A 26,971-nucleotide genomic window follows, 5' to 3' on the forward strand; every position below is an offset into this window, starting at 1 on the left:
TTTTGTCTGGTCTCATTGCTTGCATCCTGAACATGATTACAATGATACCATGATTAACTCCATGCATTATGATTTGAGTTGGCAGATCAATTCAGCATCATGTTGTGCCACTGTTTGATTTGATTAACACTTTTAATTGATTTTGCTAAGATGATTCTACAAATATGAAAGAGAAGAAAAAGGAAAATTTTTTCTGACCTTGAGCATTAATTGAGACTAGTTATTTTTTACAAAATAAACTTGGTCTGTGAATATCAAATTTTAAGAAAGTGTGTTACTATGGTGTCTAACTTTTTTTAACTATGGAATACAAAAATAAAAGTAAGGTCTATTTTTGCCTCTTTCAACTTTTAGGCAAATGAAACACCCATGTGTTAGGCACCTTAGAATTTCCCTTTTAAGAAATACAGCAGTTTACTATTTTCATTTCCTTCAATTGATTATTGGTTGATAATTAAGAGTACAAATAGAAGTTATATTTCAACTTTAATGCTGGTTGATGTAGTAGGTGATTTTGTATTTTTGTTTTCAATTTGTAGAGTCCTAGACTCCTAGTAGCTTAATTTGACAGGTCCAAAGAATGCTAATAGAAGTCTCTTGTCTCTTCTACGATTTCTTTTTCCTTTTTGTGTATTGTCTCTTCTTGGATTTATTCTGCATAACATGTTTTTGCTTTCGAAAAATAATTAAAAGTATTAATTTATCCTGTTAATTATTTTTTTTAATTTTTAAATTAAAAAGTTTTAAACTTTTTATTTGTTTTGATATTTTAAAAAATAACATATTTTAAAATTTTTAACTCTTTTGAGTATTAAAAGAATAATAGGATGAATAAATTAGAATTCCCAATCATTATTCTCTTGTTTTTATTTTTTATTTTTTTCTATAGATCAAATATTTTCAGCACACTTTCATTTTCATACAGCCACTTAATTGTTTTTGTTTTCCGTACATTGTCACTTAGTTTTTTGAGGGGTATGTCTAAAACGAGCTCAACAATTATGTGTTTATTGAATGAGCTATATTTATATAGGCCATTAGATTTTATTAGATAAAAATCAAAGGCTAATATAAAAGAAGAGTATTGATGGACTTTAATAAATATAGAATATCCTAATACATAAATAAATGTTTTAAATAGCAATACTTTAATACACAATAATTTAAACGACAACAGAATTTTTTATTTTTAAATAATTAAATATAAAATATATGAGTATTTTTTATTTAATAAAATTAATTATTATGCAAAAAAAATTTATAATATTAAAAAATTATATTAAAATAATATTTTAAACTAACATAAAAATATAAAACAGTAAAATTTTATTTTATATTACTTAATAAATAATTAGATTATTATATTCAAAATTTATTAACTAACTACTTTTATTAAAGATATTAATATATAATATAATATTTTATAAAAATACATTAAAAAATAATTTATTTAAAATATTATATATAATACATGAAAATATTAATTTTTTAATTTTTTTAATTTTTTTAAAAAAATAGAATAAATAATATAATTTTAAATACATACCTAAATAAAAAAGTTAATATTTTTATGCATTATATATAATGTTTTAAATAAATTTTATTTGTACAAATATTTTGATAAAAAATTATATTATATAATAATATATTTAACAAAGTAATTAGTTAATAAATTTTAAATATAATAAACTAATTATTTATCAATTAATATAAAATAAATTTTATTTATTTTATATTTTTATGTTTTAATTTAAAATATTATTTTAATATTATAAAAAAATTGTATAATAATTAATCTTAAAGAATAAAAAAACTTATATTTTTTATATTTATTTATTTTATATTTTTTAGAACAAATAATTTCTATCTTTATATAATAAAATATGTGATAATCTTCTTTATTTATATATATATATATATATATATATATATATATATATATATATATATATATATATATATATATATATATATATATATATATATATATATATATATATGGTGTAGTTTATGGTGGCCACAAATTTTGGTGTCTATGGTGGCTATGGACTTCACAAAATGATATTTTCAACCAAATAAAATGAAAAATTGAAGCACGTTTCAGTTTTATTAATAAATAATGACATGTTTATGAGTGTAAATAAAAAAAAAAAATAGACCTTTTATCATTTTTTTGACAAAAAAAATAATTTATCATTTTCTCTCGTCGTCGGAAATGGAGTCGCTACCAATGCCCAAAATTTAAAAAATGATAGTATCTAAAAATACTTACATTGCATTAATTTTTTTCTCACGTTAATAAATAATTATTTATATCTGTTATTTTTAACTAAAATAATCATTTTATTCTGCAATAAAAATTTTGAGGTCTAAAGTTACTGTTATTAATTAAATTTTAATATTAGTAAAGTAAAATTTAAAATTATTAATTACAAAAAAGAAAAGTATAAGTAGATAATGAAAATATTAATGCAATGTAAGTATTTTTAAATACTATCCTTTTTTAAATTTTGGGCATTGGTAGTGACTTCATTTCCGACGACGAGAGAAAACGATAGATCATTTTTTTTGCCAAGAAATATGATCAATGGTCTAATTTTTTTCTTTTATTTACACTCATAAATATGTCATTATTTATTAATAGAACTGAAACGCGCTTCAATTTTTTATTTTATTTGGTTGAAAATATTATTTTATGAAGTCCATAGTCACCATAGACACCAAAACTTGTGGCCACCATAGACTACACCATATATATATATATATATATATATATTAGGGGTGGTAAAACGGGTCGAACCTGTCGAATCGACCCACCGAACCCACTAAAAAAGGTGGGTCGGGCTAGAATTTGAAACCTGTCAAATTAAAAAATTCACCAAATTATGTATATATGTTCCAATTATGTGACTTTATTTATTTTATTTTACAATTTCGTATATATATTCAAATTATGTGACTTATTTTTTAAAATAAAGATGGTTCTATTGACAAATATTATTTTGAACAATTTTATTGAAGTTAAAAATTTAAAAAAAGATAGTAAAAAAATTATATTATAATTTGACTATTTTTTATTTGATTTAATTGTTTAATTATTATTTTTTAGTTAATTTTAATTAATTTTATTTTTCAAAAAAAAAGTCAAACGACTAGCATTTTGTACCCACTTTAGTTGGCGGGTGGGTCGGTCCGTCCCGCTTATGGTGCGGGCCTAGGCGACGCGGGGCGGGTTGGGGCGGGCCGGCCTGCATTGCCACCCCTAATATATATACTATCTAGTAATTTTTTTATAAATTAAATAATTATAATCATATAATAACATTGAAATCAGAAAACATATTAAATCTGTTACAGTATAACTATTTAAAATATTATTTTAATATAATTTTTTAATATTATAAAAAAAATTTACATAAAAATTTTGCGGGTTTGGCGAATTTTTTTAATTGGACAGGTTTCAAATCCTAGTCCGACCCACCTTTTTTAGCGAGTTCGGCGGGTCGACCTGACGGACTCGATCCACTTTGCCACCCGTAATATATATATATATACTAAGAAGATTATCACATATTTTACTATATAAAGGTAAAACCTTTTTTTTCTAAAAAATATAAATTAAATAAATACAAAAAATATAAAATTTTTTATTCATTAAGATTAATTATTATGTGAATTTTTTTATAATATTAAAATGATATTTTAAACTATAATATAAAAATATAAAATAATTAAAATTTATTTTATATAATTTGAGAAATAATTAGATTATTATATTTAAAATTTATTAACTAATTACTTTGTTAAATATATTATTATATCACATAATTTTTTATCAAAATATTTGTAAAAGTAAAATTTATTTAAAAAGTTATATATAATACATGAAAATACTAACTTTTTTATTTAGGTATGTATTTAAAATTATATTTTTTATCCTATTTTTCTAAAAAAAATTAAAAAAAAATTAAAAAATTAATATTTTCATGTATTATATATAATATTTTAAATAAATTATATTTTAAAAATATTTTTATAAAAAATTATATTATATAATAATATTTTTAATAAACATAGTTAGTTAATAAATTTTAAATATAGTAATCTAATTATTTGTCAAATAATATAAAATAAAATTTTAATTATTTTATATTTTTATGTTACTTATAGTTTAAAATATTATTTTAATATAAATTTTTAATATTATAAAAAAATTTTACATAATAATTAATTTAATAAATAAAAAATACTCATATATTTTATATTTAATTATTTAAGAATAAAAAATTGTGTTGCCATTTAAAGTATTGTGTATTAAAGTATTGCCATTTAAAATATACTAAGATATTCTATATTTATTAGAATCCATCCATGCTCTTCTTTTATATTAGTTTTTTATTTTTATATAATAAAATTTAATGGCCTATATAAATGTACTCATTCAATAAACAGACATACCCTTTTTGAGGGTATAGAAAAGGGAATAAAGGCGCAAACGATATGAGAAAAACAAAAGCTAGAACCCGGGAAGTGCGGCCTATTAGCTTCATCCCTTGAAAAGAGTTGCCCTTGAGAAAAAAAAAATTAAGTTGGGTTGATCTAATTGTTAGTTTATTAGTCTGTTTAAATAAGTGTTGGGGGTTCGAATTTCATCTTATACATCTCATTAGTCAGCAATAACAAACTCTTAAATAGAGTTCAATACCGCAATGAATTAGTCTGAAAATAAAAAAAAAATGTATTTTTATATTTCCTTTTACTTATTACATAATCTAACTATTTATCCTAGTAATGTATATATGCAAAGGTTACAAACTTACAATATAATCTCCTATCACTATAGTACATACATTTTAGTAGTTGATATAAGCTATAGTAAGATGTACGTTTATTTTGAGGTATTGAAGCAAAAATTAAGAGATTGAGATTCAGTATTATGTTTGTTAGTTTAGAGATTGATACTAAAATTTTTGTCTTTGTTTTCAAAGTTTCAGTATTTCATTATTTTTAAAAAGTAGAAACAGAGGACTAAAATTTTTAAAGATATAGACAGAAATTTTAATAATATTTTATATTTAAAATACGTTCATTTTAATTAATTAATTTCAATTTTATTCTTTATACAAATTAAATTAAAATTTCATTCTTATTTTAATTTTTGTCTCCTATTTTACATCAAACAAAATACTAAAATTTATTTCAATCTCTATTTCTTAATATTTATTTTTCAGTCTCAACTTTTCTATTTTTATCTCTCTACCAAACATTACCTAAAATCTTTAACTGTTACTAGTTCATGAATTTACCACTCTAAGGTGCTAATATAGTAAAATTGTGCTTTCGGTAACAATTTTCTATGCAGAAGTTAAGCAAAAAATTTGATGCCACAAGTATGTATGGAAGGACCCACCAATAGATATTTCTATTGAATGATGTTAGCCGCTTATGACTTGTCACGTATCCGTTAGTTTACAAAACATGGATGGACAATAATTCTTCTTTTTAATTTATTTGTTTCATATAAATGTCCCAAAATAGTGTCTGATACTTCTATTTTCAACAAAATTTTATTAGATTTTCCATCTTCTAGTTTTCGTATCTTGAGATAAATAAGTTTTATAAGTTGTTTTGATGCATTAATGACTAACAAAAAATATTCGATATGGCGCTATTAAGTGGTTAATGTATTCGTCAGGATGCCATTTATTTTTTATGTTATTCTTTTTCTTTCTCATATATTTTCTCTTTCTGCAAGAATATATGTGGATTTTTATCGGTCTTTAAACATGAAAAAAAAAGTATATATAAAATTATAAGGAATCGTAAAAAAAAAAACGAGAAATTTAGATCAGGTTAAGTGCATAAAAAATATAGATAGAGAAGTACTGACTCGAGAAAAAAATTAATGAAAGGTGGAAAAACTATTTCTACGAGTTATTTAATGAAAGACATAAAACTCTTCCAAACCTTAGTCGGTTATACACAAGGAAAAAAGATCAAAATTTTGATTACTATCGAAAGATTCAAGACTTTGAGGTAATAGAGGCTCTAAAACAGATGAAAAATGGCAGGACAACAGTACCTAATAATATCTCGATTGAGGTTTTGAAGGGCCTTGGAGGAAAAGGCATCAAGTGGTTAACCAAGCTTTTTAACGAGATTTTAAGGTCAAAGAAGATGCTTGATGAGTGAAAAAAGAGCATCTTGGTACCTATCTACAAGAATAAGGGGAATATACAAAGTTGCGAAAACTATAGAGGGATCAAGCTCATGACCCATACCATGAAGTTATGGAAAAGGGTGATAGAATAGAGGTTGAGAAAAGAAACACAAGTAACAGAAAACTAATTTGGATTTACGCCAGATAGATCCACCACCAAAGCGATATACCTGTTAAGAAGGATGATGGAGAGGTATCGTAGTAATAAAAGGGATCTACATATGATATTTATTGATTTGGAAAAAGCATACGATAGGGTGTCAAGGGAGGTCTTATGAAAGGTTTTAGAAAAGAGGAGAGTAAGGATCACATATATTCGTGCAATTAAAGACATGTATGATGGAGTCACAACTAGTGTGAAAACTTAAGGTAGTGTGACAGAGGAATTTCCTATTGGTATAGGATTACACCAGGGATCATCCTTAAATCCATACATTTTCACATTAGTCTTGGAAGTACTTACAGAGTACATCCAAAAGCCTGTGTCATGGTGCATGCGTATTATATCGTCTTTATAGGAGAGTCAAGGGAATACCTAAATAAGAAGTTGGACTTATGGAGAGAAGCTTTAGAAGTGTATGGTCTGCACATAAGCCGTAGTAAGACGGAATATATAGAATGTAAGTTCGGTTTGAGAAGGAAAAATCCTAATGTGGAGGTAATGAAGATTGGAGAAAACATCCTACGAAAAGTTAAAAGTTTTAAATATTTTGGGTGTATCATACAAGATAATGGAGAGATTGAACATGATGTAAATCATAGATTCAAGCAGGTTGGTCAAAATGGCGGAGTGCATCTGGTTTTATATGCGAAAAAAATGTGTCTCTAAAATTTAAAGGTAAATTTTATCGCACTGCTATAAGACTGGCTATACTTTATGGTACAGAGTGTTGGACGGCTAAAGGAGAACACGAACATAAGTTGAGTGTGGCAGAGATGAAGATGCTGAGATGGATGAGTGGTCATACGCGATTGGATAAAATAAGGAATGAAGATATAAGGGAGAGAGTTGGAGTAGTACCCATTGTGAAAAAGATGGTAGAATCGCGTCTCAGATGGTTTGGACATGTGAGAAGAAGACCGAGAGAACACCTAGTTAGGAAAGTGGATGAAATGGAAGATGGACAAGAGGTGAAAGGTAGAGGAAGACCTAAGAAGACCATCCATGAGGTGGTCAAACGAGACCTACATGTAAACGGTTGATACATGATACATAAAAGAGCTTAATGACGTCATTTAATTCATGTAACCGACTCTACCTAGTGAGACAAGACTTTGTTGTTATTGTATGTTTTCTCTCTCTCTTTCTTTTTTTAGTTTTGGTTGAGCTAAATTTTTAAATTTAAACTAGAGATTTAAACTAAACTTTTTGCAAATAACAAGTTTACCATATAAAATAATATAATCAATAAATAATATTTTTTTAATATTTTAACTCTAATTTAAAAAGTTAAACATTTAAAAAGTTAAACTATAATTATTTTAACCCTAATAAATTTGAATAATTTTATTATAAAAAGATAAGTTAAACATTTAAAAAGTTAAACTATAATTATTTTAACCCTAATAAATTTGAATAATTTTATTATAAAAGGATTTTTGGATAGAGAAAATGGAAAAAAATACAATCTATTTCAAAAAATAATAAAAATAAAATAACATATTTTTTAGATAAACATTTAACTATTTATAAGATACAAAAGAAAAATTAATTATTTATCAAAAAATCTTCATGTCTTCACCGTTTTTCTTCCTCGCTCTAACCATTAGCATAAAATTTTGTTAAGCATAAATGTGTGGGATAGAATTTAACAAAGGAAATCATAGTGTGTCCAAATTCCACATCAAGGTTAGATTTTGGTGTAGATTGATATGGTTTTGTTTTTGCGTCCAATAGAGTGAGTCTTTGATTTCTCATCCAGATGCTCAAAAATGGCGTCGTCTTCTTTTCATTGCATGCATATTCACCATCACTACCCTATGCATAATATTCTCCACCATCATCACAACCATTCATTGTTGTTCTTCAACTCTAAACCATCAAAGCTTCACAATCATCATTGCTTCCCAACTCCAAGAGTTGCTCCAAAATCATGTCTAAGTCACAAAAACAGTGACACCAAAACAGATTCCCTTGAAGAAACTGCCTCTAATAAGCAAGAACCATGTTCCTCCTCCTCCTCCTCCTCCACCACCACTACACCTTCTCATAATCCTTCATCTTCATCAGTTAAAGGTTCTTTCTTTGCTTCTTTCATTCATCAGTTCAGGTACTTTATTGGTTTCATGGATTTGGTGCTGGAAAATCAAATTCATCCTCTTGTTGTTTGTGTGTGTATATATATGTTGGTTTTGAAGTTTTATTTATTTGTTTGGTTCATGAACAGAAATGGGTGGCTTGTATTTGATGATATGGGAATGGAAATGTTGTCCATTGCAATACCTGCTGCCTTGGCTTTGGCAGCTGACCCTCTTGCCTCATTGGTTGATACAGCCTTTGTTGGCCATATAGGTAAGTTAAGGAAGTTCTTGTGGTAATGAATTTCATTTTTTATTGATGTCTTGCTTTCAAATTTTTAAGGGGAAATTAGAATTTTGGGTTTGATTCTAAGTTGCTAGCAATATATCATGTTCCTTCCGCAACCAGTTTAAACTTTTGGAAGAAGTGGTTTCTTGGTCATTTGATTATATCCTGGATTGGGAAGCTAGTAATTCTAGTTTTCTAGGGTTGAATTCTAGTTACCATCATAAGAGAGTTTTGCATAACTGAAATTTCACTATACAGGATCGGTCGAATTGGCTGCTGTTGGGGTTTCAGCTTCTGTGTTTAATCTAATTTCAGACTTGTTCAATGTTCCTTTGCTTAATATCACTACATCCTTTGTTGCTGAGGAGCAGGCACTGATTAGAAAGGAAGGTGACCACAATCAAAGTAACAATAATGGTAAGTTTCACATAGCTACCTCAAGAGTTAACTCCCAAAGTGGTCAACTAAAATAGTTCTTGAGATCTGGATTGCCCAATTCCGTCCCTGATATTGGCATAAGTGCACCACCTTAATACCTAATGGTTTGATAGTCACTTGATAGAAAAGGACTGAGGGACTAACATGGTGACTTTTGTCAATCTCATGGACAAGGATGTAATTGGTGCAATTGGAATCTCGGGGATTATTTTAGTGTGCGCAACCAATCTGAAAGACCACTTTGGGGGGCATAATTCCTCCTTCACTATAGCTGCAAATTTGTATATATTCTGTGAGTCCTGATCTCATGGATGTTATATGGATTTGGCAGGGAAGTACCAAAGCAAGAAGCTTATTCCTTCAGTATCAACTTCTTTAGCACTTGCTACGGCACTTGGAGTTGCTGAAACCGTGGCGCTTTCCTTTGGTTCAGGCATTCTTATGAATATCATGGGTATACCTGCTGTATGTAATTCTTCACATTTCACAGTTTCGCCTTTATGTTTCCTGATTGTCATAAATTCTTATGACTTAAGATGTGCATGTGAATGATGGCTCTTCATTTGTATTATTTGTTCTATTTGTATGTAGGATTCTCCGATGCGTGAACCTGCCGAGCATTTTCTAACAATGAGGGCTTTTGGTGCTCCAGCAATCGTGATCTCATTAGCCGCACAAGGAACTTTTCGTGGATTTACAGATACAAAGACTCCTCTGTATGCAATTGGCAAGTGATGCTGTCTCATTATTGTTTCCAATTTTCCGAAGATCTGTTTAAACTTCAATGAAACTCATTTTATTTGGATCCATAGGCCTTAAGAAAATAAAGTTCATCCTTGAATTTCTAGAATGATTTTCTGAATGTATGAGTAACGAAGACTTTGTTTTGGAATTCCAGGAGCTGGAAACATTATTAATACCATACTGGATCCACTATTGATATTTTTCTTTGGCCTTGGAATTGGTGGTGCTGCCATTTCTACTGTGATATCTGAGTACGTCGATGATGTGGTAAAACTTTATGTTATTATCTGTGCATCTTGCACTTGTCACTTACTAATTGCTCGGTTCATATTGAGCATAATTTGTCTTTCTGTTCACCAGATATTTGATAGCTTTTATACTTGTATGGAAATTAAGTGACAATGTGCTTCTATTCCCTTCCGATGTCGATTGGAAAAAAATTTTCAACTATCTGAAATCAGGTATGTACTTCTATATTAAGTTGTATCGTAGTTTCAACGGTCCTCATCTTTCAAACAGGATTTATTTCAGTTAGCTAGAAAAAGTTTTGGTTGATTTGCAACTTGATATGATTTAAATAATGGAGCCATAAAAATTAGCTTCTGCTTTCAACGATATATGCTGCGTTTTGTAGGTGGTCTTCTGATCGGTAGGACTATTGCTGTGCTTATGACAATGACAGTGGCAACATCCGCAGCAGCTAAGCAAGGCCCTACACCTATGGCTGGTCATCAAATTTGCATGGAAGTTTGGTTGTCAGTATCTTCCCTCACCGATGCTCTTGCGCTTGCTTGTCAGGTAACACCGTAATATCACAGTTGACCATATCATGCATTTTGTTTACATCTATGAAAAAGTTGGACCAGATCAACTGATAAAAAAGACAAGTAGTTTAGCTAATCCTGTTTCCAACTCACAAGGTACTCTGACCGAAATTTCTTAGCCAGTCGTATGTCTCAAGAGTCTTCCATTTCTGTTCATATTTCATTCTTATGATGCTATCAAATCAATAAGAAAACCATGAACCACTTTCCTCATGTATAACTGACTGAGAACTTGTTAGGCTGTGTTGTAGTAACAATATTTTCTTTACAGGCTATACTTGCTGGTAGTTACTCGCAAGGAAATTACGAGCAATCACGCCACCTTATATATAGAGCATTGCAGGTTATTCTTATCACACCTTCTTTGGATGAGATTTTGGATATTTACTGATCCAAGATTCTTTTCTCCTCATACTCTCATTTTTTAATGTCAAACAGATTGGTTTGGGAACCGGAATTACCTTATCAATGATTTTATTCTTTGGGTATGGGGCATTTTCTAGCTTATGTAGCACAGACTCTGAAGTTCAGGATGTTGCTCAGTCTGGTCTACTGGTAAAAAAACCACAATTAATTAAGTTTACTTGGTGATGATGAATGTATAGGCAAGGAGCTTCTAAACATTGCTGCTTTCGATTTATTTTGTTACAGGAAGTGTAATTGTAGCATTTTCCCCTAACAATAATCCTATCGTGTTGCTGTCTCATGGTTAATGAAACTTGAGTATACAACACAATACAAAGATGTGAAATAATGTGGCCAAGAAGAGATGACGATTTCTAAGAGTGATAGAGAAAAATTATGATTTAAAATTAGTAGATATCATTGCATTGAAAACACAAGAAAATGCACTTGTGTTTAAATATAATGGCATTTTCAGTTGCATGCATATAAAGATTCAAAATAGAAGTAAAAAAAAAAAAAAAATTGTGAAAGTAACAGATTGGGCGTCCAACCCGAATACATGTCTGAGTTTACTTTCATAGCTTCAAGATGAAGTTTACATTTTGATGCCTGTTTATACTGAAATGAAGATGCAAATTCGACACTTCATTTTCTTGTCTTATCAATCATTGACAGAAATGCAATGTTTTGTCAAAGGAATAACTAGCTGAAGTGTTCTTGCAATCGTAACCTTCTAGCATGCATGATTAGTGACTCTGATAAATCTGAAATGTACACACATGCAGTTTGTTGCTGGATCTCAACCAGTGAATGCTTTGGCATTTGTTGTTGATGGACTTTATTACGGAGTATCAGACTTTGGATTTGCTGCATACTCTATGGTAATGATCTAGTTCAATGATCAAAAGATAGTTAAACATTTCACATAATCACTCTATCTTACTTTGTTTCCCATTTTTCTGACATTCTTGGCCCTTTATTTGGCTTTGATTTGTAGGTTCTAGTTGCACTGATTTCATCAGTTTTTATATTGGTGGCTTCTCCGGTCCTTGGACTTCCTGGAGTGTGGACAGGATTGTTCCTTTTCATGGCTTTGCGTGTTCTAGCCGGAATTTGGAGGTATTTTAATTCATTAACACAAACATTTCTTAGAGGTTATCTACTTGAAGGGAAGGATAGAATTCTTCCTAATGATCCAAAAATGCATATTTTGATCTTATTGTTTTCTTATCATTTTTTTTCTTTACAAGGTTGGGTAGCAAAAGTGGACCATGGGATATGGTCTGGTATAAAGATGGAGCAGAAGATTGACCGAGGCATTTACACTCAAATTTCCCTAAGTTTCCCCAGTTTTACACTCCACACTGGTCAGAGAACATAATGATGGTGCTCACAAGTCACAAGTCACAAGCTCTTTTAACATTTTGGAGGATGTGCACTTTCTTGCTAGAAACTCATCCCTTCTAGAAGATCAATCAAGAGAACAAATTACTTCCTCCTTTTTAAACTAAATGTTAGCTTTCACATTTTCTGGTACATTGAAAATTCAATAAATACATACACAAATCGTGTCCGTGAATATTAAATTTTTCGATGTACCAAAAAAGTGAAAGCAACATTTATTTTGAATCAGGATAGCAAGTGTTGCTGAAGAACAATTGCCAAAATCTTACTTGTACAATTACATGGAAGCTGAATGTGCAAGAAAGTACAAGAGGGAGAAAATAATTCTATTGGATGACATTGCTTGCAGCTACAAAGCCAAGATTTTGCTTGTTGCATTTCTTGGAAACATTTGATGTATTGGTAGATAAGACTTCCATGAATGTCACTATACATATTGACTTGGCAATAGCTCCACATGCATTAAGATCCTTTGAATTTTCAAAGATTTATGCTAAATGCATGGTATTTTTTCTTTTCAATAATTAAGGTTGAGTCTCAGATGGGGGAATGGTTCATTTCTTTGTGAATTGTGAATCAAAAAAAGAGTTTTCAATGGTTAATGTAGTAGGTGAATTGTGGATGAGTCTGATTTTTTAGCATCTACCAGCAGTTCTCCAAAATCCAAAATGTGAGCAAAATATAATATTTTAAGAATTTAATTTTGATGGATTGCCAGAGTAAAATAGTTCTACACGTGTATTCAATTACGTAATACTACATCTGTAAAAATAATTATCTTTTACATTAATCACATATATGGTCATTTAAAAAAATGAACATTAATCACATATATGGTCATTTAAAAAAACGAATGTGGTTGTCACAACCGTGTAAAACGTTTTATATTGGCTGTGGATCAAGATTACACTCTTATCATTATAAAAGAATGAGTCTACTAATTTGCCTTTTACATTAACAATAGTGGGTAGAAAAACATCAATATGTTCATTCACTAACCTCATCAAAATGAAAACAAAATTTGTAAGCATTTGTGAACTCCTAAGATCCTAAATGTGAAAAGCATAAATCAAGTAACTTCTGCTCTTCTAATAACCCAAAATCATAGTCAGGTCTCAAAAAACTATAATCATGATCCATTTCTATGCTAGCAACCTGCATATTATTCAGATGTTCACACAGCTTCCTATTATGCTTGGAACTGAATTCAGATAACACATTTCCATCATCTCCTTTTTCTTGCAATTCAAGCTTCCTATCAATGTTGCTGTTCAAAGCCTGAAACTCATACATTTCTCCAACATTGTCATCTGAACCATTAGGCTCATTTTTAATTTCATCATCGCTATTATCGCAGCCGTAGCAGTTGCAAGTTTGTACCATGTCAGCTTCTACTGGCATCAGTGGCTTCTCTTCTTCAGCATTAACAGAAGGTTGATTTTCATCATTCTCATTTTGAGATTGAATACAGTTATTTGAGCACTTGTTGCTATAAAGTCTTAGAATTTCAGAAATTACTTCCTCCACATGTTTCTTCTTCACCATATATGCCTCATTTTTTATGTTTGACTGATCATAATTAGGTTTGGGGTTGCAATCCTCATCTGATATCTGATTGTTAAAGTAATCATCACAATGGTTGTCAATATTGCTCAAATCACATGATGATGTTAAACTTTTGGTCGATTCTTCGATTGGTACTTCTATATTATTCGCTACAATCTCATGCTCGTTGGCGTCAGAAGCCGTGCCATCAGCTCCAGAATTCATTGCCATATCAGTAAACTCAACACCAGAGCCAGAACACTTCAAAACCTCTTCTGATTCTCCTTCGATTCCTTCACTTTCTCCAGGTATTTTAGCTTCAATATCCTTCATTTCCTTATGAACAACACTTGCATCATCACATTTCTCATTTTCTTGGACATCATGATCTTCTTCCTTTGTTCCCTCCAATGCTTCAACATCAGAAAAATTAGGTTTGTCTTCACAAAACTGATGAAAATTACCATCCAAATCCTCAGCTTTAGGGGCCTCACCACTAAATATAATTCCATTCTTACTTGGTGATTCTTCAGAGCCTACTGACTCCAAATCATGCTCCGGAAAGTTCAAACGTGCGCCTGAACCGTACATTGTCTTAGCCGCTTTGTCATAAGCAAGAGCAGCTTCAAATGCAGTGGTGAAAGTACCAAGCCAAAGCCTCTTTGCATTCTTCTTACTCTCATGGTTGCTGATTGGTTCGCGAATTTCAGCAACCCACTTACCCCAAATCCTCTGCCTCACACCTCTGTATCTAAACTCAGAGTTCTGAGGCCCTCCTTTACCTTTCATGCACCCTTTCTTGGACCCTTTTGCTGGAACTTTGTGAACCACATGCACCCCATTTGTGGAGAAATCATGTTGAATGTCACTGTTCTTCTTCTTCCACTTCTCAAGAGTGTCCTCCAACGAATCACTTCCACACCTGCGCCTCTTCGACGAATTCCTGTTTCTGCATCAACCACCAAAAACAGAACTCTTCTTAGAACTTCTCAATAGTCATTATTCAAAGTTTTGATAAGTTTTCAAAGTCCAAAACAAAAGAAACTACAATTAGTCTTAGAAGAACCAAAAACTTGTGCAACAACTTGTGATTCGCAGCCGGGGAAATCCAGAAACAAATTAGAGACGTCAAAATAGAAGCAAGTTGAATCAAACAATGAAACAAATAGTTGTTATGCATAACACAAGCAAGAAGTTTTGACAAATATCCTATGATATCACTAACCAAATTTTTAAATTCCAAAACAAATGAAACTATGAAGTCAGTTGTTTTGCATGTCTGTGTGCTTAGAAGCACAAAAACACAAACAACTTGTTCAACAAACTAGAAATAAATGAAAAACCCAGATAAAAGTTGAATCAACAGTAACCAACAAGTATATGAAGCTATCTATCTGTTTACTTAGCTTGAGTAAAAGATAAAAATTCTTATGAAAGAAAGAAGAGTAATTGAACTGACCCAGAAACGATTTCAGTGGCCATGATGCCTTTTCTTGATTTTGCTGCTGAAGAAGCATGTAATTGTATTAGTTGTTGTTGTTCTAGTTCATTGTTTTGTGGTATGTTGTTGGTTTGAGTGCACAGATTTAAGGTTCAGGGTTCTAGAGAGGTTTATAGCATTTTCACACAGATTATGTGCTACTCTGTTTTTTTATTGCTTACTATATTTATATTTTTTTTATTTTATGTATTTAATTATTTATTATTAAAAAAAGGAAAGAATTTGTTATGTAAGTGCCAACGTCATTGGATTGGGGATCAAGTAATTGAGTAACTAAGAAAATGGCATGAAAGTTCCAGTTTTGCGGCTATTTATTTTTTTGTTATTTATGTTATTTATTGTATTGGGCTATTGGCTGCTTTTTGCGGCTGTGTTTTTATTTTTATTTTTTTTTTCATTCTCTCGTCTTGTTTACCAAGTTTCAACTTTCGAGATTCCTTAGTTACGAAGGGGTCCACTTTTTGTTTGTATGCTGGTACTGTTCTGACAACAATTCAGAACGATATTATCACATATCACCAGATATTGCCAATTTTTTAATGTGATTTTTTTAAGAGTGAAATCTCCAGAAATTAATTTTGTTATGGATAAAATAATGGTAAATTGCTTGAATATAGATGCATGGTGAATTGTTCATAAATATAGATCTGATGTTATTCAATGACCTGTAAAACGTAGGTAACATTTTACAGACGATGAAATCAATAATCTGCAGCTGCTACAAAACGCAGGCTGCGATTAGATTGGGAAGGAAAGCTGATTGTGAAACGTGCCTTGCATGCTGATAAGAGCAGAAGTTGATCAGCATAGGACTAGGCAAAACACAGGTTGTGTTTGTGTCAGAACAAAACGTAGGTTGCATTTTACAGCCTTCTTAACTGCATGTACATCACGTGTTTTAAAGAGTGTTCACCTGAGTTCTTAAAAACCAAAACGCAGATAGCTAGAAAACAAAGTTACTGAAGTAAGCTAAGAAAGAGTTGAAGGAGAGTGAGGAAGCAAGAATGAAGAGGGTTAAAAGTGAAGAAATAAAGTGTGGAAAAAAAAGAAGTATACCTAAAAAAAAAATAGTACGTGATTTTAACAAACTAGAAGAACATATTATTGAGTATTTGAATTATCCTCAATTGGTAAGTAGTTTTTTTTAAATATTTAACGATGCATATATTTATTTAAATTTTATTTATTTGTGTTGTAATTAGTACTATTGTGATTATTAATATTATTATTACTAATATTATATTATTATTTATTTCTCATTACCGTTTAATCTTTTTACTACTGTTATTATATTATTATTATTACTAGTTTATGTTTCCGTACCTTGTACGGAATAATACATAAAATTATATTAAAAATTTTATTAAAAAATTAAATAATATATATAGTAATTATTATTATAAATATTTTATAAAGTTATAATTAAAATTAAACTCTCAAAATTTTTAATATTAAAATATTAAAAATAATTAATATTTATCTTAATCAATTTCAGTTTGTTAAGTGATCATCTCACTCGTCTGTTTAAACAACTATTAAGAGTTAGAATCTCGCCTTGTGTATATAGCGATCCATTGGCTAGCGATAAACTCTTAATAAAAGGAGTATCAATACGTGGTTAGACTTGGCAGGAGTTTTCGAATACGCAGGTACCCGACCTGTCCAAACCCGAATGAAAAGGGTAATAACTTGACTCGAGTCGGGGCAGATTTTGCTCAAAACAGGTATCGTCGGGTTTAGGGTGTACCCGCCCCGAATATATACATATAAACACTTTTTAGGAATTAGGATTTACCTCATATCACATATGATTCATAACTTCAGTCTATACTCTATAGCCATGCAAGATAAACTCAATCATCCTCACCTAAAATCTTCTTCTTCTCGACTTCTTCACAAAAAAACCGCATAGCTCTTGTCATGTTGTTGCTGAGTCCATCGCCGCTTACCTATTCACAACTCCCATCTTCCTTCACAGCCAGAGACGGACCCACATTTAATATAGAGGGGGCATTTGCCCCCACAAATTTTTTTAAAAAAAATTAATACTTATATACATATATTATATACCACTTATTATATTATATTTGTCTCAAAATAAAATATAAATAGTTCTTTTGTATTTTATGTTAAAAAATATTTTGTTAAACTTAACACATAATAATAATTATATTGTTAAATTTGATTTAATATGAAAAATAAATAAATATACTAAAAAATTAGTGATAATTAATTATATTATATTAGTTAATTAATTAATAATTAAATTAAAACTTAGTTTTCTAATTAAATACAACTTAAATTATTAGTGATTTTTTAAAAATTGTTTAAGATAAAAAAATATATTATCTATGTATTAATATACTGTAATTATTTTGGTTAAAAAATTTATTTGTACTATAAAAATTATAATAAGTAGATTTGACAATTAAATAAAATAATTGTTTAAAAATATATATAAAAAAATGATATTGAATCATGTTAAAAATAAAAAAGTCCTTATAAATATTTTTTGTTATTTTAAATATTATATTATGCATATGAAATTATATTTTTATTATTTTAAATATTATAATAATGATTGTGTGTATATTTCTAGTTCTTATGATTATGTATTAGATAGTTCTAATTTTAAATTTTGAATATATCTAAACCAATTTAGATTGATCAAGTGATCGACTTAGTCGTCTGCTTAAATAAGTATTGAGGGTTTGAATTCTGTCTCGTATATATAGCAACTCGTTGCCGGCTAATTGTAGATTCTTAAATGGAATTCAAATTCATGACAAATTAGTCCTTAACTTGTTGAATATCGTGGGAAGCAAAAAAATATCTATACCTAAATTTTATTATATTTTTGTCCCCATTACTAAATTTTTCTGGATCTGTCACTGTTCACAGCTTATGTCATTATCGCTGCTTATCCCATTACTGTCGTTGCTGAACCCGTCACCACCATTCTCATGCGAGTTTCTTTTCTCTAGGTAAATTTTCCTCTCTTTCTCTCCCCCTCATTGTGAGTCTGTTAAGTTCTTCTATTCAAACATTGATATTTAAATTATAAAAAAAATTGATTTTCATATTTTATAAAATATCATACTGGCGGTAATTGTAAATATGGCACTACTTAAAATTAAATAAAGTAACATAGATAAAACAAATAAAAAAATAAAAAATAACTTAATAATCTTGTATAAAATTTACCTATAAAATTCTGTACCAAAAAATAAATTTAATTTTAGTATATTAATAATATAAAATATTTTATATAATCATTCAATTCAATTAGATTTATCTATTTAGGTCATTATTGAAAATAAATTTAAGATACTAACGTACAATTACTTTAAATTAAGCAACAATTATCAATACTATATAAGGGACACACTATTCCACTAAGAATGATTGCCATAAGGAATAATTTTTCAATTTTCTATACTAATATTAGAAAGTTTATATAATACTATATAATAATATTATCATTATCAATACTATATGATATCAAAAAAAAAAATACCGTGCTAATATAATATTATTAATATTATATAAATCATCTTTGTATTTATTTTTCTGTGCGTATATAATATTTAATTAACACATTAAGACGTATATAATATTTTGTTAATACATATATAATATAAAGTGATTTACAAATTATTATTAATTCGTATATAATGTATAATTAAATTTAATGAATTTAATTAGAATAAACAATAAATTATTTATTTTATTTCAGACTTTATAAACGAATAAATTAATTAACTAATATAACAAATTACAATTAATGTAGTAAATTTAATTAAGTAATATATATTATAATAAATTATATTAATATTTAAATATCTAATCAAATCAATTAGCTGATATAATTAAGTCATGGTAATAAATTGTATTGAATGAGTTAAAATAATTAAATCGGGAAACACTCTCCAGAGCATGCCACGTCAGCTCTATCATTAAGTGCAGACATCCGATTTTTATATAATAGAATAGATTAGAAAAATTAACGTTGTTGTTATTATTATTATTATTATTATTATTATTATTATTATTATTATTATTATTATTTGTTTATAATAGTGAATATGATAATCAGAATAATTTATTAATTTTTTTAATAATAATATTGTGTAATAATTTATTATTATTTTTTAATAATTTATTATTATTTTTCATGATAATAATAATAATACTGTTTAGTAAATGACTTTTTTACAATGTTTAATTAAAAAATTATTATTTTTTAATAATTTATTAATATTTTCTAATAATAAGTAATACTGTTTATTAATAATATAGCATTTGGGATAATGATAATTTAATAAATGGTTATTATTATTATTGTTATTATTGTTATATTTGAGTAATTATTATTATGATTAGTATATTATTATTTGTTTATAATACAGGTTATAATAGTGAGAATAAATTATTATTAATTTTTAATAATTAATAGTATTGTTTAATAATTTATTATTAATTTTTAGTGATTTATTATTATTATTATTATTATTATTATTATTATTATTATTATTATTATTATTATTATAGAATACTGTATAATAGTTATTATTAGTTTCTAGTAATAAATAATAAATAAGTATTTATGATTTTTTAATAATTTATTATTATTTTTTAAGATAATAATAATAATACTATTTAACTATTGTTGCTAACTTTTTTTTAATAAATTAGTAAATGATATTATTTAGAATTTAATAATTATCATTTTTCTTTTTGCAGGCTGTTAGGAATTTGTTGTCCAGAAAACTCGATCCGCCAAATACCTTTAACAAGGTAGCTGCAATAGCACTGACATTGACTGGGTTTCAACACGTTTCGCGAGTAGGCGAAATGAAAGGTCATTCTGCACTACTGAGTGCTTTGGTGGAGCGTTGGAGGCCGGAGACTCACACATTTCATCTTTTGGTCGGTGAAGTGACGGTGACACTGGAAGATGTGAGCTATATTCTTGGTCTCCCGATTAATTGGGAGGCCGTTACGAGTAGATCAGACAGCAGTCACCAGTTTTTGGTGGAGAACTGCATTGCGTGTTTTGATCGGGAGCCCAGTCCGCAAGATCACGTGTTGGAGAAGGTTAATATTGCATGGGTCCGGCGCTGCAGAGACACCAAGCCGTGTGACACTCAGGAGTTTGTTGAGCGGTACGTCCGGGCGCACATATAATTGTGAAGTACGTCATAACAAAGTTACATTGAAAAACTAAACCATTAATGACCTCCAGCAGAGCTTGGACTTGCGCGCTGAGGACATCGGCTGTGGCTATGTCCCTCGCGTCCACATATAGTGCGCTGGCGAGGACCACGCATATTCCGCGAATCCATCTCATTCAAGTAGCGGGTTGACTTCGATCTTCTTTTTGTTGCGTGCCTCAATGTTTAGTTGGCGATCACCTTCGCTCCTTCATATCTATCCCACGTAGATGCGTCACACATCGGAACAAACTCGCCTATGTACACCTTGCAAATTTCAGACATCTTGTACACGTCGTGCACGTATACTTGCCAATCAATACACTGGTTGGCGCAACATGCAAGAACGTGGCGACATGGGAATCGCTCGACCTGGAAATGGCCACAGTCGCAGTGTCGTTGTGCAAGGTTAATAGTGTAAATGGTACCATCTTGCATTTCGCGAACCTCAAACATCTCGTTGCGCCTGTCGAACCGGTTGACCACAATGTTTCCTACACGTAGAAAGCTTTCTTCAACTCTCTTCGTTGCAAATTCTGAATACGTGAATCCGTTGCGGAGACGCTCATAAACCTCGGTACTCTTCCGAGTGAACAATTCATTCAGCCTATAGAAAGTTGACCGGACAATGGCAATCACAGGAAGGTTGCGTGCATCCTTTAGGACAGAATTTATGCACTCTACCAAGTTTGTCGTCATATGTCCGAACGATGACCATCATCGATTGCCAACACCCATCTCTCAACACCGATGTCATCGCACCATTGAGTATATGCCTCACCCTACTCTTTAAGCCTTTGGTAGTTTTTGTTGTACTCATGTTCTGTCCTAGAATAGCCTGTTGAACAAACCATTTAATCATAAGCAGATGCCACAAATTTACTATGAATAGGACCATAACAGCGAGTTGAAATACCTGTGTTCATCACGAGTTTATGCAAATATGGAGTCTTGAACCTTCTTAAGAAGTTGGACCCGATGTACCTGATGCAGTACATGTGCCACGCCCTTGGTGGTGACCATGCATCGTTATTGCGAGCTATTGCAGCGTCGATGGAGGTATGGCGGTCGGAAATAATACCCACACCATCAATGGTAACAACATATCTCCGCAAATTGATTAGGAAAAACTCCCATGCGTCTGTCGTCTCGCCCTCGACTATCGCAAATGCAATAGGCACAATGTTTTGATTCCCATCTTGTGCAACCGCTACCAGAAGTGCACCTTTATATTTTTCATACAGGTGCGTGCCATCAACCTGTACCAGTGGCTTGCAGTGTCTTAATGCTACAATACACGGATAGAAGCTTCAAAAAACGCGGTGCAGGACTCTTACACCTTGAACGTCCTCACTCTCACAGTAAACGAGGAGCGTTTTAATTTAAACACGAGACCTTGGCATCTTCACCGTCATTGCTTTCAACCATACTGGCAGAGTCTGGTAAGAAACTTCCCAATCACCGAAAACCTTTGCGACAGTTTTCTACTTTGCCAACCAAGTCTTGCGGTAACTCACAGTGTAGTTGAACCTGGATTGAACTTCTGCAATAACAGACTTCGCCTTTATCGAGGGGTCTGCTTCGACCAACGGTCTAATGGCATATGCAATTGTGTCCGAGTCCAACTTCGCATAATCTTGTGAAATCGTGCCCACGGTACACGTGTGCTTGCCATTGTATCTCATGATCTCCCAACAAGTTTTTTTTTTCAAATCAAGCTAGCTCGGATAAGCCAGTTGCACCCTGCACCATACCACTTGCATTTAGCATAGAATGTCTGCGGCTCAGACTCATACACAGTGTAATCAACTCCTCTAGAGATAGTATAGCTTTTGATTGTAGATATTACCGACTCTCTCGAACCAAATTCTATTCCGACACTAAACTCGCCATCTTCCGCCGCAGCGTTGCCTTCACCTACGACATGCGCACCACCATCAGTCAGACAAGGCAAATAAAATAAACACTATAGGAAACTTGAGTTAATGATCATAACATACCTGTATTCGCATACTCAGAAAATTTCGGGGCATGCATGGCTTCGAGATCTAGAGTCCGCATAAAAGACGGAACACCAAACGGGTCATGGCTTACAATTGCATTCGCTTCATTTTGCACCGCTGGATCGCCTGCCAAGTCTCTGTCATCGTTTTCGTCATCGACTTCATAGTTAGCTTCGAATTCCTCTTCACTATCATTATTATATTCTTCCCAATCTATATCCCCGAGCTCATCAACATTGACCTCCTCGCCGACCGCGCCCAACCCTGACTGCTGTTCGAACTCAACGTACAGGTCTATCATCGGCACATAAAATCGGGTTTGTTGATAAATACATAACATCTGCTGCATACTGGCATCGTCAGTGATGGGTATCATTTAAAACTGTATCAGCTCACCAAATACTTGTACAAGATTCCTATATAAAATGTTGCTCACCCTTTTCGAAATGTGGCTTTGAATATTATTACAAAGTCCATTTTGCAATTCTGCAAAACTCATGGTATATGGAATAGCAAATGATAACGGACATTCACAAACAAAAGTCACTCCTTCATGTGTGTTTGGTATAACCTCACCGTTATAATATACTCGCAAATTTGTAATACTTTTCATAACTGCAACCTCACCTAATCCAATTTTTTTGACACACCTAACTACAAAAAAACTCAGAACTACGGTATATGTGCAAGAAAGAAGAATACAATGAGTAGAAATGGAGTGAGGCAAGCTGAATGAGAGTCTTACTTCGTATTTATAGGCTGGACTCTTGCTTAAAATCTTTTTTTTTTTAAATAAAATGCAATATGCGTTTTTAGTTTTTTTTTTAAAAAAAAAAACTGACAGCCCATAAAACGCAGCCTGCGTTTTGGCTATTCTATGAAAAAAGCTAACACAAAAAAGTAAAACGCAAGATGCATTTTGTTGCTTCAGAAAAAAATTCTTTTATGCCCACAGCAAAACGTAGGCTACAATCGGGCTTAAAGGGAATAAAAAAAATTTTAAAAATTTTGAAAAAATAAAACGCAGGCTGCGTTTGTATATTTCTTTCAACAAAAAATAAAAAATAAAAACAAAACTAAACGTAACCTACGTTTTGACTAAATACCATAGCCGTGAAAATATTGGTCATGCATCCATTTCATTGCACAACACCAATACCAAATTCATAATGCAAAAAATGAGTCTGAAATCTAGGCTAAAATTTTTATACGTGAATAATTTTAATGTGAAACACAAAAATATTTGATTATTTTAGTATTTTACAAGATTGTAATAGCAGTATAAAATATGATTGACATTTTGTAATAAAAAAAATTTTTAATTATAAAAAGAACAAAACGTCACTAATGTTTTGTAATAAAAAAATATTATTTAAATTATTAAAACACAAAATGTAATTGACATTTTGTTAAAAAATATTATTTTAATTGAAAAACATAAAATGTTACTGACGTTTTGTACATAGCCATAGTAGTGTTTAACACACAATTTAGTTCATCACAGAGGATTTCATCCTTAATAATACAATATTAACCCGATTCCTAACAATTTTACAAAATTCGTTTCGTCTCTTAATAAAAGCATAATTCATCGCGATATTCATTACTTTTGTCAGATATTTCTGGCTCTTTCGTCAAAATTTTTGTCAATAGAAAGAGTATAATCCCAACTCAGCCCTTAATCATCACCAATATCTACCATCATTTTTTTTTTGCATTTTCTCTTTCTCCTCTTCACCATTTTTGGCCAATATCATTACCAACATCCACCACCATTCTCTATTTTTGCTACACTATTCTACCTTCTTTTTTACCGAACCAAAATCACGAAGCCATATCTCACCCCCTACTTCTCTGTTCATCATCGGCAATTCTGCGCCGCCACGGCTACCCTCTCTCCCTTTTACTGCTTCTTATCCTCACAATCCCTCTCTCATTAACTTGCCTCTGTCTCTATTTGGTTTCACACTAAATTTCAAGTCTACATTTTAAGTAGAGAACTTTACATCGAACAAATTAAAACACTGACGCACTCCAAAATCACCGAATCACTCTTTCATATAAAAATCAATACTTTAAGTAAATATCTATACTCAATTATCAAAATTCAGAAAGAGATAACTCATAAGATCATATCCCAAACTAAATTCAAGTATTTAAACATATAAAATTACTCAATTAAAAGAAAGTGGCAATGAGTTGGTGCAGCAAAGAAGAAGAAGGTGACAGCGGGTTGGTACAGCGAAAACAGAGAGTGGTAGTGGATCTTGGTGATGATGGTAGCCGAAAATGATATTAAGAAGATGAAGAGAGGAGAATTAGTCTGGTGGTGTTCTGGTTCGCATAGAGGAGAGGATAAAAGAAAAGAAGAAGAGGGAGAAATTTGTCCATTAAATTGTTGACTTAATGGTCCACATAGGCAAAATTCTTAAATCTAGACAGAGACATTAATGGAGGAGGTAGAAGGTCTCACAGAGTTAATTGTCAGGAGTCGCGATGGAATTATGCTTTCGTTAAGAGATGGAAAAAGATTTCGTGAAATTGTTAGGGTCAAGTTGATGTTTCACTCTTTTTTTTAAAGGGTTTATTTATTTTGTGTTCTTAGGACATAGGTTAAAATTATAAAATTAAATTTTTTTTATTAAAAATATAAAATATTTAAATTTTTAATGTATTTATTTTTTATTTATTAAATAAAATATTTAATTTTTTTTATTAATAATAAACTTATCATATATCGACACATATTAGCTAATTTTTTTAATTATTCTTTATTTTAATTATTTTATTCTCATTGAGATGAAATATTTATTTAAGAAAATAGTTTGAAAATAACATATAATAAAAAGAGGGTAAAAAATCATATTAAACCAAATGGAAGAAGAATTTACACGATTCTACTAAGGCCAAAAATGTGACATGAATTCCCCAAAAGTATATTTTAATGTAATTCGAATTTAATAAATTCGAATTATGCATGCATTTGGTCCTAGGTAGTTCGAATCAACACGATTTGAATTATGCATGCATCTTGTATTAAGATAGTTCGAATCATATTAATTCGAATTAAGCAAGGAAGCCACACATAGTAGTTCGAATGAGATTGCTTCGAACTATATATATATATATATATATATATATATATATATATATATATATATAATTCAAAATTGGTTGTTTCGAATTATGAAGTCCCAGACGTTTATAAATATGGTGTGAACGTGAATTTTTCTCATTAGAGTGAAACACAATGGCTAGTGAGAAGAATTTTTTAGTATTGGTGCATTATAGAGGGTCAATTAAAAAAAAAAACATGTTCAGGTGTTAAGTTTACTGATAAGGATCCCGTCAGCATTTTTCTGAAACCTACAACGAGCTTCACTGACTTCTTGAATTCTATAATATAGAAACTTGGGCTGCAAGGTGTGAAATGGGTTGAGAAGTTATTCTATCGCATTCCGATCTCAGTGCTGCGAGATGACGTGAAGTACGATTTGTTTGTCATAGGGAGTGACGAGGATTTGGAGGTCCTGTTCCATTGTCGTCGGCAGTTTCCCGAGGTCAGAACACTTGAGCTGTTGGCAAAGTTGGTTGATGTGGTCTCTAGCTCAGGTGGTTCGAACCGGAATACCCGAACTCCAGTTACGGTAGCGTATTCTAGTTCGAGACCTATTGGTGTATCTTCGTCTGTGTCTTTGATTGCACCTCAGGATGAGCATGTGGCTTCCCCGTTGTTCACCGTTGATCTCAACCACAGTGGTGGGGGAGAAGTTGGTATCATTGATAGGGCGCCAATTTCATTACGGTGTGGGGCACCGACTGGTATAGACGATGCATTGCCGGATGATGATGACGCTGATGATGTGGAGCCGGACTTCATTGCTGATGATAGTGGTAATGACATAGTAACGAGTAATTCAGGTGGAGCTGGCGGTGGTTCCAGCTCAGGAGCTCAGCAGTACCCCCCGCACTTTTCATCTTTGGACTTGGATGCCATGAGACAGGAAGGGGTTCCTGGGGAACCTACTGGATTTGGTGCCAGAGATACGTAGGGTACTGGAGGTTTATCAAAGTTTCAGGTTGGTCAGCAGTTTCAGGATAAAGAGGAGGCTGTGTTAAGCATGAAGTCGTGCATAGCATACGTATG

General features: G+C 30.9%; 3 protein-coding genes across 6 annotated transcripts; 1 reads left to right on the top strand and 2 right to left on the bottom strand.

Moving 5' to 3' along the window:
- Positions 1-7,916: 7,916 nt before the first annotated feature.
- On the top strand, positions 7,917-13,102 carry LOC112751062 (protein DETOXIFICATION 44, chloroplastic). Of its 4 annotated transcripts, none has more exons than XM_025800059.3 (13): positions 7,917-8,490; positions 8,608-8,732; positions 9,006-9,164; positions 9,517-9,650; positions 9,777-9,912; positions 10,084-10,180; positions 10,290-10,390; positions 10,564-10,727; positions 11,025-11,096; positions 11,192-11,308; positions 11,944-12,039; positions 12,156-12,277; positions 12,409-13,102. In XM_025800059.3, exons 1-13 carry the CDS (start codon positions 8,153-8,155, stop codon positions 12,467-12,469), a joined length of 1,722 nt encoding a protein of 573 aa, XP_025655844.1. In that variant the 5' UTR covers positions 7,917-8,152; the 3' UTR covers positions 12,470-13,102. The 4 variants fall into 4 exon arrangements, 3 of the variants coding, with proteins under 3 accessions (XP_025655844.1, XP_025655852.1, XP_072076452.1); XR_011874226.1 differs by having other exon boundaries at positions 7,935-8,490; positions 11,192-11,358; XM_072220351.1 differs by having other exon boundaries at positions 7,939-8,456.
- Positions 13,103-13,421: 319 nt separating this feature from the next.
- Positions 13,422-15,808, bottom strand: LOC112751071 (uncharacterized). Its single transcript, XM_025800083.3, has 2 exons — positions 15,567-15,808; positions 13,422-15,056 (listed from the first exon to the last, which is right to left on the bottom strand). Exons 1-2 carry the CDS (start codon positions 15,587-15,589, stop codon positions 13,604-13,606), a joined length of 1,476 nt encoding a protein of 491 aa, XP_025655868.1. The 5' UTR covers positions 15,590-15,808; the 3' UTR covers positions 13,422-13,603.
- A 5,199-nt stretch (positions 15,809-21,007) lies between these two features.
- LOC114924796 (uncharacterized) lies at positions 21,008-21,520 on the bottom strand. The gene has a single exon (XM_029290382.1). The coding sequence runs from the start codon at positions 21,518-21,520 to the stop codon at positions 21,008-21,010; it is 513 nt and encodes a 170-aa protein (XP_029146215.1).
- Between the last annotated feature and the right edge of the window lie 5,451 nt (positions 21,521-26,971).

This window comes from Arachis hypogaea, chromosome 2 (genome assembly GCF_003086295.3).
Source record: "Arachis hypogaea cultivar Tifrunner chromosome 2, arahy.Tifrunner.gnm2.J5K5, whole genome shotgun sequence".
NCBI lineage: Eukaryota > Viridiplantae > Streptophyta > Magnoliopsida > Fabales > Fabaceae > Arachis > Arachis hypogaea.

Coding starts and splice junctions, on each gene's coding strand:
- LOC112751071 (XM_025800083.3), bottom strand. CDS start 15,589: ATGGCCACTGAAATCGTTTCTGG. Junction 15,057..15,566: donor GCCACTGAAATCGTTTCTGG/GTCAGTTCAATT, acceptor TGGTTGATGCAG/AAACAGGAATTCGTCGAAGA.
- LOC114924796 (XM_029290382.1), bottom strand. CDS start 21,520: ATGACGACAAACTTGGTAGAGTGCATAAATTCTGTCCTAAAGGATGCA.
- LOC112751062 (XM_025800059.3), top strand. CDS start 8,153: ATGGCGTCGTCTTCTTTTCATTGCATGCATATTCACCATCACTACCCT. Junction 8,491..8,607: donor TCTTTCATTCATCAGTTCAG/GTACTTTATTGG, acceptor GTTCATGAACAG/AAATGGGTGGCTTGTATTTG. Junction 11,097..11,191: donor TTATATATAGAGCATTGCAG/GTTATTCTTATC, acceptor AATGTCAAACAG/ATTGGTTTGGGAACCGGAAT.